Here is a 15,297-nt window from a genome sequence, read left to right as displayed (position 1 = left end):
ATTGAATCGAACGCAACTGGACTTGGTTTTGTCTTAGAAGACGTTTCACCTCTTATCCAAGAGGCTTTATAAGTTCATGCTTGTCTGACTAGGCTGGAACTAGTCTGACAAACTGGTGTGGAAGCACCCAGGTATTTAACCTCTGGGGAGGTCTTCACAAGGCCAATGATGTCACTGGTTGGTTAGTGCTCCAATGGTGTGTCAAAGACAGTCGTTGAGACTCCTGCTGCAACGGTTGTCACTGGAGTCGTTAGAGTCACATGAGGCCATTTGTGAACGACTGTTGTTTTTAGAGGTTAAGTTGTTAAGCCTCCTGGGCAAGGATGAAAGCACAGCATTATAGGTGGGGGATAGGTGGTGTCGCAGACCTCCTCCTCTGTTGAGAGATGGCTTTTCCAATTTCACATAGATGGCTTCTTTTACACCTCTTTCAAACCATCGGTCTTCCCTGTCCAAAATGTGCACATTGCTGTCTTCGAAGGAGTGTGCTTCCTCCTTGAGGTGTAAGTAGACAGCTGAGTCTTGCCCTGACGAGTTAGCCCTTCTATGTTGGGCCATGCGTTTGTTTAGTGGTTGTTTTGTTTCACCAGTGTACAAGTCTGGGCATTCCTCACTGCATTGGACAGTGTACACTAGGTTGCTCTTCTGAGTGTGTGGTGTACGGTCTTTTGGGTGTACCAGTCTTTGTCTGAGTGTGTTACTGGGTTTGAAATACACAGGGATGTGGTGTTTGCTGAAAATCCTCTGAGTTTTTCAGATACCGCAGACACATAGGGGATGAAAATGTTATTGCGCTTGTTCTTTTCTTCCTCACCCACCTTGTTCTTTCTGGAACAGGCTGCTGATTTCACAAAGGTCCAACTGGGGTAACCACAAGTTTTTAGAGCCTCCCTCAGATGTTCATGCTCTTTCCCTTGGGCCTGAGTGCTGGTAGGTACGTTATCAGCTCTGTGTTGAAGGGTCCTGATAACACCTAGTTTGTGTTCCAGTGGGTGGTGAGAATCGAACAGTAAGTATCAGTCTGTGTGAGTGGGTTTCCTGTATACCCCAATGTGGAGGCCTCTGTCCTCTGTAATGTGCACGTCACAATCCAAGAAGGGCAAACTATTCTCCTTAACATCTTCTCTTGTGAACTTGATGTTTCTGTCCACTGAATTGATGTGTTCAGTGAAAGCTTGTACCTCTTGAGTTTTGATTTTAACCCATGTGTCATCCACATATCTGAACCAGTGGCTCGGTGCTGTTCCCTCAAAGGAGTTCAATGCTCTGTATTCTACATCCTCCATGTACAGGTTAGCCACAATGGGAGATACCGGTGAGCCCATGGCACAGCCATGTTTCTGTCTGTAAAAATTGCCATTGTATTTGAAATAGGTAGTGCTCAGGCAGAGCTCCAGTAGTTGGCATATCTGGTCTGGGCTGAGCTTGGTTCTGTCGTGGAGGGTGTTGTCATGTATCAACCGTTGCCTGACTGTTTCCAAAGCCTCCATGGTTGGAATGCAAGTGAACAGGGAAGTCACATCATAGGATACCATGGTATCATCTGGATCCATTTTTAAACCTCTTACTTTGTTCACAAAGTCTACGGAGTTCTGGATATGGTGCCCACCAAGGGAGCCAGGATGTTGGCTAAATGTTTGGCAATGTTATACAAAGTAAGAGGTTTAAAAATGGATCCAGATGATACCATGGTATCCTATGATGTGACTTCCCTGTTCACCTGCATTCCAACCATGGAGGCTTTGGAAACAGTCAGGCAACGGTTGATACATGACAACACCCTCCACGACAGAACCAAGCTCAGCCCAGACCAGATATGCCAACTACTGAAGCTCTGCCTGAGCACTACCTATTTCAAATACAATGGCAATTTTTACAGACAGAAACATGGCTGTGCCATGGGCTCACCGGTATCTCCCATTGTGGCTAACCTGTACATGGAGGATGTAGAATACAGAGCATTGAACTCCTTTGAGGGAACAGCACTGAGCCACTGGTTCAGATATGTGGATGACACATGGGTTAAAATCAAAACTCAAGAGGTACAAGCTTTCACTGAACACATCAATTCAGTGGACAGAAACATCAAGTTCACAAGAGAAGATGTTAAGGAGAATAGTTTGCCCTTCTTGGATTGTGACGTGCACATTACAGAGGACAGAGGCCTCCACATTGGGGTATACAGGAAACCCACTCACACAGACCGATACTTACTGTTCGATTCTCACCACCCACTGGAACACAAACTAGGTGTTATCAGGACCCTTCAACACAGAGCTGATAACGTACCTACCAGCACTCAGGCCCAAGGGAAAGAGCATGAACATCTGAGGGAGGCTCTAAAAACTTGTGGTTATCCCAGTTGGACCTTTGTGAAATCAGCAGCCTGTTCCAGAAAGAACAAGGCGCGATAACATTGTCATCCCCTATGTGTCTGCGGTATCTGAAAAACTCAGAGGATTTTCAGCAAACACCACATCCCTGTGTATTTCAAACCCAGTAACACACTCAGACAAAGACTGGTACACCCAAAAGACCGTACACCACACACTCAGAAGAGCAACCTAGTGTACACTGTCCAATGCAGTGAGGAATGCCCAGACTTGTACACTGGTGAACAAAACAACCACTAAACAAACGCATGGCCCAACATAGAAGGGCTAACTCGTCAGGGCAAGACTCAGCTGTCTATCTACACCTCAAGGAGAAAGTACACTCCTTCGAAGACAGCAATGTGCACATTTTGGACAGGGAAGACCGATGGTTTGAAAGAGGTGTAAAAGAAGCCATCTATGTGAAATTGGAAAAGCCATCTCTCAATAGAGGAGGAGGTCTGCAACACTACCTATCCCCCACCTATAATGCTGTCCTTTCATCCTTTCCCAGGAGGCTTAACAACTTAACCTCTAAAAACAACAGTCGTTCACAAATGGCCTCATGTGACTCTAACGACTCCAGTGACAACCGTTGCAGCAGGAGTCTCAACGACTGTAGTTGACACACCATTGGAGCACTAACCAACCAGTGACATCATTGGCCTTGTGAAGACCTCCTCAGAGGTTAAATACCTGGGTGCTTCCACACCAGTTTGTCAGACTAGTTCCAGCCTAGTCAGACAAGCATGAACTTATAAAGCCTCTTGGATAAGAGGTGAAACGTCTTCTAAGACAAAACCAAGTCCAGTTGCGTTCGATTCAATTGCCTTGAGATAAAATACACAGACTAACTAACTAACTAACTAACTGATTGACTAACATAAACAAATGAAAATTGAAAAAAATTAGCTTGCACCGTTAGCTCCGGTAAGGGAAAGCATGAGGGAAAGCGGCTGACCGGAAGTCACAAAAACACGGAAGTTGATCACTATTTTTCGCACTTTTCAGTGCGTGCAGCCTGTTGCAGTCGCTCCTGCTTGTTTTCTCACTTTTCTTACTTTTTTGCTTTATTAAGTTTGGTATTTGTGCTGGCTTTTTTGTGACTGTCATTTTGAAACTGCGCCCTCTCCAAACATGCTGATTGAGAGAGTTGTGCTCGTTTTCCTCACTCTGGAATTACTTATTTCATTCAGACCCGGCACCATTGTGCAACAACTTCATGGCCATATTGTTTACTCCAGAGATCAGCTGATTGCGCTGAGAACGGCCGGCTTGGTGGCCGGAACATCGGAGATACCAGCTGAACTGTGGAGGAAAACACACAGAGGATGCAGGGGAGGAAGTAAACAGCAGCGAAAAAAGCAGGGTTGAGATAATGGAGGCTTATGGAGAAGAGAAGATATAAGCCGTGTCTCCCCTCTCTCATCATGGGCAACGTGAGGTCGCTGGCAAATAAGATGGACGAGCTGACAGCGGTCGCCAGGAGTCAGAAGGAGTACCGGGAATGTAGTCTTATGTGCTTCACTGAGACATGGCTTCACCAGGACATTCCCGACAACAACGTCTCCATCAGCGGCTTTCAGACTGTTCGGGCCGACCGGGACTGCACCGAGAGCGGTAAGCGCAAAGGAGGGGGGCTTGCTGTTCTGGTAAATAACCGCTAGTGCAGTCCTGACCATATTTTCATTAAGGAACAAATCTGTTGCCCGGACATTGAACTGTTCACTGTTGGACTCAGGCCATATTATTTGCCCAGGGAGTTTTTACATGCCATTATTGTTACTGTTTACATCCCCCCCTCTGCCAACCTGACGTCGGCATGTGATGTCATTCACTCAGCCATAGCCCGCCTGCAGACTAAACACCCGAGTGCCTTCATAGCTATCTCGGGTGACTTCAACCATGTCACCATGGAAACATCATTGCCCACATTCACACAGTATGTGAGCTGCCCTACCAGAGAGGAGAGGACACTGGACTTGCTGTATGCAAACGCCAAAGATGCATACAGCTGCTCCCCCCTCTGGGTAGGTCAGACCACAACCTGGTGCACCTCAACCCCTGCTATGTACCACTAGTCAAGAGCCAGCCTGCGACCATGAGGACAGTAAGGAGATGGTCGGAGGAGGCTTATGAGACGCTGCAGGGCTGTTTTAGTGTGACAGACTGGCAGGCACTCTGTGAGCCACATGGGGAGGACATCGACGGGCTCACAGAATGCATCACGGACTACATCAGCTTCTGTGTGGACTCCACTGTCCCAGCCAGGACTGTCCATTGTTATCCGAATAACAAACCGTGGGTAACAAAGGACATCAAAGTCATCCTCAACGCAAAGAAGAGGGCCTTCAGAGCTGGTAACAGGGAGGAGGTGAGAACAATACAGGGGGAACTGAAGATGAAGATCAGGGAGGCTAAGGAGAGGTACAGGAGGAAGCTGGAGAGGAAACTCCAGCAGAACAATATGAGAGAGGTCTGGAGTGGAATGAGGACCATCACTGGCTTCAGGACCAACAACCACAGAGGAGTTGAAGGCAGCATGGACAGGGCCAATGAACTGAATCTGTTTTTAACAGATTTGACACTACTGGCCCTATTCCCCCCCCCCCCCCCCCCGCTGTCTGTTTTGGTCAACCATCTCCCCAGGGCCGCCCCTCCCTAAACGCAGAACATGCGCTGTGTGCAATGGATGAGGCGCACGTAGAATCAGCTCGAGGAAGGAGAGAAGAGACCTGACCGCCTATGCGTTGCTGCAATGATTGACAGCACTCGACATCTGAACAATAAGAGGGGTGCGCTGGAAGGCACTTGCAGAGCTGCAGCAGGTGAAGAGCCTCGAGCCTCGGGGGTATGTGCGGGGCCCGGAGGTCGGATGAAAAGAATGTCTCTGTATTTCATTTCTGTTTTCCACTGAAAACAGAATTAAGGTGGGAGAGGCGGAGGGCTGAGCGAGATCGGACGCCTCCAGAGAGGGGAGAGGGAGAAATATAACAAAATAAGATTAAATAGGAAAAACCTGTCTCCCTCTTTTATTTTATTTTCAGTGTTTAATCAAGGGTGGGGGATGAGGTGGTGGAAGTTACTTTGTTTTGATGAGTAATTGATGGCTATTTGTGACTCAGATTTGTTTATTTATTTATTTCAGTTTGAAGTTATTTTTATTTAATATTTATTTATTTATTTCAGGTTGAATTTTTTATTTTATTTGACTCATACAGCCAAACTACTGTATCTACAGTACATTTGTTATTGCCAGTAAAGGTTGTCAAGTTAAATGGCAAGTTGTTGCATGGTCATTTTGTACCTATGATACATTTGGGATGGGGGCCTCCAAATAAAATTTCGCTTAAGGCCCCAATTTGGTCAGGGGCAGCCCTGCATCTCCCACTCCGCCCTCCTCCCTCTCACACCTCAACACCCTCCTGCTTGACCCTCCCCTCCTCCTCCTCACACCTCCTCCCCCATGGTCAGACTGACTGCTCTCTCCATCATGAGGACTACACCCCTCCCTCACGTGTCGTCACCTCCACAATGTGCTTCACTGCTGACCATGTGAGAAGACAGCTGATGAGACTCCACTCAAATAAGGCTGCAGGCCCTGATGGTGTCAGCCCCAGGGTGCTCAAAGCCTGTGCCCCCCAGCTATGTGGAGTACTTCAGCATGTCTTCAACATGAGCCTGAGTCTCCAGAGGGTCCCCGTGCTGTGGAAGACATCCTGCCTTGTTCCTGTGCCAAAGACGTCACGTCCCAGTGGCTCCAAGGACTACAGACCTGTGGCATTGACCTCCCACATCATGAAGACACTGGAGAGACTCGTCTTGGAGCAGCTCCGGCCCATGGTCAAGCCACTTTTGGACCCCCTCCAGTTCGCCTATCAGCCCCGACTTGGAGTTGAGGACGCCATCATCTACCTGCTCAACCGCGTCTACACCCATTTGGATAAGCCGGCGAGCACTGTGAGGGTCATGTTTTTTGACTTCTCTAGTGCGTTCAACACCATACGTCCAGCTCTACTGGGTGACAAGCTGACAGCAATGCAGGTGGATGCCCCCCTGGTGTCCTGGATTGTAGACTACTTGACTGGCAGACCACAGTATGTGCGCTTGCAACGCTGTGTGTCAGACAGAGTGGTCAGCAATACCGGGGCCCCGCAGGGGACTGTCCTCTCTCCCTTCCTCTTCACCCTCTACACCACGGACTTCAGCTATTGCAGACCTGCCATCTTCAGAAGTTTTCTGATGACTCTGCTATAGTTGGATGTATCACCAAGGGTGATGAGGATGAGTACAGGGCTGTTGTGGATAACTTTGTCACATGGTGTGAGCAGAACCATCTGCAGCTCAACGTGGCAAAGACAAAGGAACTGGCTGTGGATCTGAGGAGGACCAAGACACCGGTGACCCCTGTTTCCATCCAGGGGGTCAGTGTGGACATTGTAGAGGACTATAAGTACCTGGGGGTACACATTGACAGTAAACTGGACTGGGTTAAGAACACTAACGCTCTCTACAGGAAGGGCCAGAGCCGTCTCTATTTTCTGAGGCGACTGAGGTCCTTCAACATCTGCCGGACTATGCTGAGGATTTTCTATGAGTCTGTGGTGGCCAGTGCTATCCTCTATGCTGTTGTGTGCTGGGGCAGCAGGCTGAGGGAGGCGGACGCCAACAGACTCAACAAACTGATCCACAAGGCCAGTGACGTTGTGGGAACGGAGTGTGACTCTCTGATGGTGGTGTCAGAGAGGAGGATGCTGTCTAAGCTACGAACTGTCTTGGACAATGTCTCACACCCACTCCACCATGTGCTGGTCAGGCACAAGAGTACTTTCAGTGGGAGACTCATACCACCAAGATGTACCACTGAGCGCCACAGGAAATCATTCCTGCCTGTGGTCATCAAACTGTACAACTCCTCCCTCTGGGTGGCCCTGAGACTTTTTCACACACTGCAATAACTTAATTTAACTTGTGCAATAACCCCATTCACCCTGACTGTATATATTCTGTTTGTGTAAATAATCTTGTTCAACTTACAATATATATATATTTATATATATATATATATATATATATTTATTTACATTTATGTTTGTTAATTCCTGTTTATTTAACTATATATTTGTAAATACTATTGTGTAAATTTCTTATATTTTCACGTGTCTTTCCTCTCTTGCAAGGAGCACCTGTAACATAAATAATTTCCCCTCGGGGATCAATAAAGTATTTCTGATTCTGATTCTGATTCTGATTTACTTCCATGTTTAAAAATAAGGTGGATAACATTAGGATTTTTTTTTTTTTCAAAAACACACATTAGCATGTAATAATGTAGCATCCGTGTAAGCCAGCATGCTAACAAGCTAACGCCGTTGCAGCAAACTATCGTAAAAGTATCATACTCAGCGGACTTTACGTCTTGTCCTCTCTAACGTTACTCCTTCTAACCGTAGATACTCACTTTTTCTCATCTCATCCTCTCTAGTCCTTCTAACCGTGGGTGGCGCTGTGACAAAAATAAGAAGGGTCCTAAAACACCAGTAGCAATGGACTGCTGATGGAATGTAGCTTTTAGCTAAATCTGGTGTGACCATGTCTTTGTTTATTGCAAACATTTAATGTAAGTGCATCAGTCATCCTTAGACAATACATCAAGTGGGCCACTTCAAAAATGACTGAACCCAAATGAAAGGAGGCTGGAGCACTCGATAAAATTGCAGAGCTTTTAATAAGGTGCAAACAGACTGACATTTCGATGCTACTGCGTCTTCTTCAGAGTCAAACAGGTACTGATAGAACAATGGCAGTTAAATACACACATCCTGAAACCCCAACGGTCTCTCATTGGTGAATGAGGATGAGGGAAAATTAACTGTTGAGGCACTCATCAAAAAGAGGGTGTAAAGAATCAGCAATCCAAAACAGAAAACACTCCCACTAAGAATGATGAAGATAAGAAAAAAAAAAAATAAATAAATAAAAAAAATAAATAATAATAATATATTGAAAAAAATTAAATAATAATGTATATTAAAAAAAGGAAGAAAAAAGAATATATATATATATATATATATATATATATACAGTACAGGCCAAAAGTTTGGACACACCTTCTCATTCAATGCGTTTTCTTTATTTTCATGACTATTTACATTGTAGATTCTCACTGAAGGCATCAAAACTATGAATGAACACATGTGGAGTTATGTACTTAACAAAAAAAGGTGAAATAACTGAAAACATGTTTTATATTCTAGTTTCTTCAAAATAGCCACCCTTTGCTCTGATTACTGCTTTGCACACTCTTGGCATTCTCTCCATGAGCTTCAAGAGGTAGTCACCTGAAATGGTTTTCCAACAGTCTTGAAGGAGTTCCCAGAGGTGTTTAGCACTTGTTGGCCCCTTTGCCTTCACTCTGCGGTCCAGCTCACCCCAAACCATCTGGATTGGGTTCAGGTCCGGTGACTGTGGAGGCCAGGTCATCTGCCGCAGCACTCCATCACTCTCCTTCTTGGTCAAATAGCCCTTACACAGCCTGGAGGTGTGTTTGGGGTCATTGTCCTGTTGAAAAATAAATGATGGTCCAACTAAACGCAAACCGGATGGGATGGCATGTCGCTGCAGGATGCTGTGGTAGCCATGCTGGTTCAGTGTGCCTTCAATTTTGAATAAATCCCCAACAGTGTCACCAGCAAAACACCCCCACACCATCACACCTCCTCCTCCATGCTTCACAGTGGGAACCAGGCATGTGGAATCCATCCGTTCACCTTTTCTGCGTCTCACAAAGACACGGCGGTTGGAACCAAAGATCTCAAATTTGGACTCATCAGACCAAAGCACAGATTTCCACTGGTCTAATGTCCATTCCTTGTGTTTCTTGGCCCAAACAAATCTCTTCTGCTTGTTGCCTCTCCTTAGCAGTGGTTTCCTAGCAGCTATTTGACCATGAAGGCCTGATTGGCGCAGTCTCCTCTTAACAGTTGTTCTAGAGATGGGTCTGCTGCTAGAACTCTGTGTGGCATTCATCTGGTCTCTGATCTGAGCTGCTGTTAACTTGCCATTTCTGAGGCTGGTGACTCGGATGAACTTATCCTCAGAAGCAGAGGTGACTCTTGGTCTTCCTTTCCTGGGTCGGTCCTCATGTGTGCCAGTTTCGTTGTAGCGCTTGATGGTTTTTGCGACTCCACTTGGGGACACATTTAAAGTTTTTGCAATTTTCCGGACTGACTGACCTTCATTTCTTAAAGTAATGATGGCCACTGGTTTTTCTTTAGTTAGCTGATTGGTTCTTGCCATAATATGAATTTTAACAGTTGTCCAATAGGGCTGTCGGCTGTGTATTAACCTGACTTCTGCACAACACAACTGATGGTCCCAACCCCATTGATAAAGCAAGAAATTCCACTAATTAACCCTGATAAGGCACACCTGTGAAGTGGAAACCATTTCAGGTGACTACCTCTTGAAGCTCATGGAGAGAATGCCAAGAGTGTGCAAAGCAGTAATCAGAGCAAAGGGTGGCTATTTTGAAGAAACTAGAATATAAAACATGTTTTCAGTTATTTCACCTTTTTTTGTTAAGTACATAACTCCACATGTGTTCATTCATAGTTTTGATGCCTTCAGTGAGAATCTACAATGTAAATAGTCATGAAAATAAAGAAAACGCATTGAATGAGAAGGTGTGTCCAAACTTTTGGTCTGTACTGTATATACATACATAAAAACATACATATACATATAAATCAAATAATAATAATAATAACAATAAATAAAATAAATGAATACTAATAATAATAAAATAAAATTACAAATCACCTAAAGATGTAACCCGATGTTTTACAGAAAACATGAAAAATTCAATTCTTCATTAAGTCCATGCAGTTCAACAGTGTTCAGTGTATAAATACAATAAGCTTCTCTTCTGAGGAGTTTGTTGACAATATCTCCACCTCTCTGTGGGGGGTAGACTTTTTCGATGCCGTAGAAGCGGAGATAAGCACAAGAACCATGATTAGCTTTAACATAATGGCGTGCTATTGCGTAATCCATGTTGTGATTGCGAATAGCAGCCTTATGTTCAGCTATCCTGGCTTTAAGAGGGCATTTAGTCTGTCCCACATAAACCTTACCGCATGGACATTTCAGAATGTAAATAACATGGGTTGTGCTGCAGTTGATAAATGAATTAATTGTGAACTTTTTCCCCGTACGCGGATGACAAAAATATTTAGAGTCAGTTGAATTGGAGCGGTGGGTACAGTGACCACATCTATAAAAACCTAGAGGTGGGGAGGGCAACCACATAGACCTGGGAGAGGGGACACTCAAGACAGTATGAACCAGTCTGTCTCTTAATGAGCGCACTCTTCTGAAAGAGACCAGAGGGGGTTCAGCACAGATCTTTTTGAGGGCAGGGTCGCTTTGTGAGACGTGCCACAGTGTTTTTTCATAATGTTCTTAATTTCTCCCACAACAGGAGAGAATGCAGTGGAGAAGCAGAGACGTGGTGCAGACGAGCGCTTGGATTTATCAAGAAGGCTGGACCTGTTAGTGCGCGCCGCCCTCTGATAGGCTATCGATACATCCCTCTCAGCGTAGCCTCTTTCCAGGAAGTGCTCCGTCATTTCCATTGCCTTGTGCTCAAACTCTTCCTCAGTGCTGCAATTCCTTTTCAGTCGCAGAAACTGTCCCGTAGGGATATTTTTGATTAATTGCTTGGGATGATGGCTATCCGCTCTCAGGAGAGTGTTTTTACTTAATGGTTTGCAATAGATTGTAGTGTCCAGACCCACGTGTTTGTTTTTGTAAATGGTCAAGTCCAAAAAATTGATTTTTTGTTTGGATTGTTCAACTGTAAACCATAGAAACTCCGTGGTAGAGTTAATGAAATCAAGGAAATTATTAAGCTCATCAGTGGTGCGCTTTCCAATCATGGTTCTTGTGCTTCTCTCCGCTTTCTATGGCATCGAAAAATTCTTGTGCCAGAGAATGCTTCAATTGTAGTAACACAAAATACAGTAACAACAATTAAAGTTCTTAAACCAAAAACAAGCATAAAAAACAGTTGGTTCTCTAGGTCAGAGTCACACACTTGGCCTGGTTTTTAAAACAATAGAGTATTAAGTATGAGTCAAAATATTCAAAATGCATAAGATATCAAGTGTTTAAGGAGCAAGAACAAAAGCCAGCGCCTAAGAGAGTAACGATAGAAGTAAGATAAGTACAAGAGTTACTAAAAATGTTACATCTGCTGCTTGAGTGTGTGTGTCTGTGTGTGTGTGTGTGTGTGTGTGTGTGTGGTGAGCAGAGTGGTTACAGGTGTGCCGGAGACAGAGCAGAGCACCACTGGTTGCATCGCATCCATAGCTGTCAAGTCTCCCGTTTTGGCCGGGAAACTACCGTATTTTACCCCTCTTTCCCGCCGTCCTCCCATATTAGTATTTTCACATAAATCTCCCGTATTATAATATAATTTAAAAACCAACAACATTCCTCTGCCTCTCCAAACTGAACTCTGTCACTAGCCTCATGAGAACTGCCACTTGCAGTAGCCTGGGTGGCAGTTGTCGCGAGGTTAGTGTCAATAGCGGGTCTGGTTGACAAGTGGTTATTTTAGATTTCCTGTACACCTGTCTTAAAATCTAAGGGATACTGGAGCTTGGTTGGGGAGGTGGGACGGCTCACAGCGCGCCAGAAAATTTCCCTTATTTTCAAATGCAAAACTTGACAGGTATGATCTCATCCTGCAATCGACTCTGCCTACTTGTACTCAGCCCTGCCACATCCACGCTGCCAGATCGTAGCCACTGTTCAGTCAGTATCAGCTCGACTCTAGCCTCTAGTTTGAATCCCTGAGTTAAACTTTGTCAGTAATCCTGTTTTCCTGTGTTTCCAGTATCCAACCTGCCTGCTCTGCTCTCTGGCCCCACTCTGCTCCACCTGCCCCCACCTCGGACGCTCTGGGCCCATACCCCTTCACCCTTCCCATCCTCCCCTCCGGACTCAGCCCCTCACCCAGAAAGCTAAAATAAACCTTTTGGACTCAAACTGCTGCTTCACCGTCTGTCTGCACTTGGGTCCTTGCTGCCACCCTGTAACAAAAAATTAACTGAAATGGTGGAAAAATACAGATTGCACCTCATTATCAATGTTATATTGTATATGATAGAAATGAGAAGTAGTATGGCACATTCCTTTGAGAAAATGATATTGCGCTACATTGAAAAGTGATCATAATACTGAAAAGTAATGATGATGTTGAGAAAATATAGGACAAGATATTGAAGAGTAGTAATGTAGCCTACATCATGTAAAAGTTAGTGATGGTGAAATCAAAGCTTCACGAAGCAGTGAACCACTTTGACACAACTGCTTCAAGAATGAAACAGTGTTTCGAAGCGTTTCATACAGTCAGAAGAGTGACATAGCTTGCTGTGTGTCAGAACTGCATCTAAGTGGAAGACCTGAAAAAGCCTCAGGACTGCCTGTAACAAGGCCTCGCTCTCAGTAGTTAAGTGATTGTGGGCATGCCAAAGCAGGGATCGAAACTAGTAATGGGATTTCTCTTTCACTTGTGAGAGCCGGTTCTTTGGCTCTCGTTCACTTTGAAGAGCCAGTTTAAAGATGCGGTTTGTTGGTTCATTTTTTATTTTTTTATTTATTTATTTTTTTTGCTGTGTGTGTGTGTGTAGGGATCATTAGTGGGTACAACAACGAATCGCATTACTTATTTATCGCATCACGTGATGTGGATATTGTAACGTGGACCCAGAATAGACTCCGCAGATATAAAGTTTGGTGTAGCCATAGCAGCAGCCTTTATAAACAACAAGCCTGTCAATACAAGCAAGTGCTAGCGGATAGTGGTGTTGGGATTCACAGGACCACAGATGATTTATCATTTGGTAAAATCATCACTGATTTCAAGGCTTTTTCCTCTGCATGCTCTTTGTCTTCAAACAAAGAGAGCTAGGTGACACCCATCTCCACAGGAGGTCTCACCTCACACCTCAGTGAGACTCAAGTCCCAAAACTTGATTGGACAAGACCTTTTACAGTGTCATGTGACTCTGTGATGTCACAGGCATCTGTACAAGGTCTGCTCCTTTCAGATCTCTCTCCCTCTTGCTCTCCAGCTGTTGAACAGCTAACACCCCTTTCTGGCTGGGCCTGGACAGCAGAGGCCCGAACCCCTGCTCCATAGCCCAAACCACTAAAGGGAGGGCAACTGATCATAGACTCTCTTGCAAACACAAGGTTTGCAACTAGCTTTCCAGCAGCAAGGAACTAAGTGAGTTAGCACCCAGCGTCTAACTCTGCTAAACCCTGAGCGACCAGCTTCCTCTGAGTTTCACCTTTGGAACAAAAGACCCAACAAAGACTGCAGCTGGAACCATCTTCCCAGCCTTCTTCTGCCGGCTAACAAAGCAGCACACCACCAAGTGACTCTTTCTCCCATCCATTCAAGGATCGGTAACGTAACAACTGGGCATAGTTTATCACAGCTTTACAGGCTAAGCAAGACTGTTTGACTTGTTGTATGTGATTTGATGCTGTCATTGAGTTATTATTGTGATTGATTGCAGTTAGGTCACTGATTAGTTGGCTTTGCCAAAGCTAAGTGTTTAGTTTGCTAATACTGTTCACAAACAGATTCTTGCACCCAACTAAACAATCTCTGCACTAATTCAGACCGTTTGCAACACAAATCACAGTCACATAGACTCATTAACAAATAGACTTTCAACAGAGCTACACCCAAATAGGCATCTCAAAGGTCTCTTCCTTTGTCTTTGTCCTGACCACACGGTCAGACAAACACCTTCCCCTGAAGCCAGCCTTGATGCGGCCATTTTGGTAGTTCTCTGTTGTCAGCCATTTTGTTTTGTAGGCCAAACAGCTCCTTGATCACCACACCCGCCTTAGTCTTTCTCTTCTTTCTCTCTCTCTCTCTCACTCACACACACACACACACACACACACACACACACACACACACATATACACACCAAGCTTGTATATAGTTAGTTAGAATTTGTGTGTTTTGGTTTGCTTTGCTAGTTTGTGAATAAATATAATTCTTTGGAATCATACCTGCTGTCTGTTTAATGTTGCACAAGAGTGAATGAATAGTCAACCTCTGCTGCGTCAAGAACTCCGAAATCCTTCAGGCATTACCATTAATTTTGGTTGTTATTAATTTAATTATTAATCAAAACTCCAAATTAATAGTTTAGCCTATTTTATGAGACTGATATCTTTAACTGGCTATCATTTTTCCCTTTACGGGAATGGTGCCCCACGAGGTGATTTAATGTTAATTAAGTCACATTATTTAACACAATTATTAATTATTAATAATTATTAATTATTTCCGACAGCCAATTAAATCTCAACATAGTTGGTACCGCCATGTGAAGCCTATATTTATGTTCCCAACATTTTTGGTGCCTCCGTGTGAAGCCTAATGTGTTGACCCCAACAGTGGGTTAGTATGTTAAATTATGAACTGGCTCGTTAAATTAGGAACTGGCTCACGTCACATCACTAATCGAAACACTAGGGGTTCATCCCAATATCCCTCCTTGACTCCTCTGTCCTCTATCCTCAATCACTTGACCCGCAAATCGATTGAGACTCGCCATCTGGTAGGACGTCTCAATTCGTTAAATGCACTCGGAGGAGTCGAGGAGAGAGGAGGCTTTCACAGGGGAGGGAAGCAAGGATATACGAATGCAGCCTTCGCGGAAGTCTTTTACCAACCGACACATACCCCTGGCTGATTGGATATCAGTTATTGATTGGACAGCCAGCTGATCAGACTGATCTGATAGGCTACATCACAACATCACTGGAGTTTCCTATAGAGTAAAGACAGATAACAGATTAAACTATAGACTATAGATATTTTATCTGTTTT

At 44.6% G+C, this 15,297-nt stretch overlaps 1 protein-coding gene across 1 annotated transcript in view; it reads left to right on the top strand.

Annotated features, from left to right (window-relative positions):
* Positions 1 to 14,468, top strand: part of LOC144463710 (uncharacterized) — a 28,265-nt gene extending 13,797 nt beyond the window's left edge. Inside the window, exon 3 of the mRNA XM_078169085.1 lies at positions 12,274 to 14,468. Within this exon, the coding sequence (XP_078025211.1) occupies positions 12,274 to 12,404 (131 nt within the window). The 3' untranslated portion in view covers positions 12,405 to 14,468. The remainder of the gene's footprint in view (positions 1 to 12,273) is intronic.
* Positions 14,469 to 15,297: the final 829 nt, after the last annotated feature.

The sequence above is a fragment of the Epinephelus lanceolatus genome, chromosome 6, assembly GCF_041903045.1.
Source record: "Epinephelus lanceolatus isolate andai-2023 chromosome 6, ASM4190304v1, whole genome shotgun sequence".
NCBI classification, from domain to species: domain Eukaryota; kingdom Metazoa; phylum Chordata; class Actinopteri; order Perciformes; family Serranidae; genus Epinephelus; species Epinephelus lanceolatus.
This window is presented reverse-complemented; position numbering and strand designations above follow the sequence as displayed.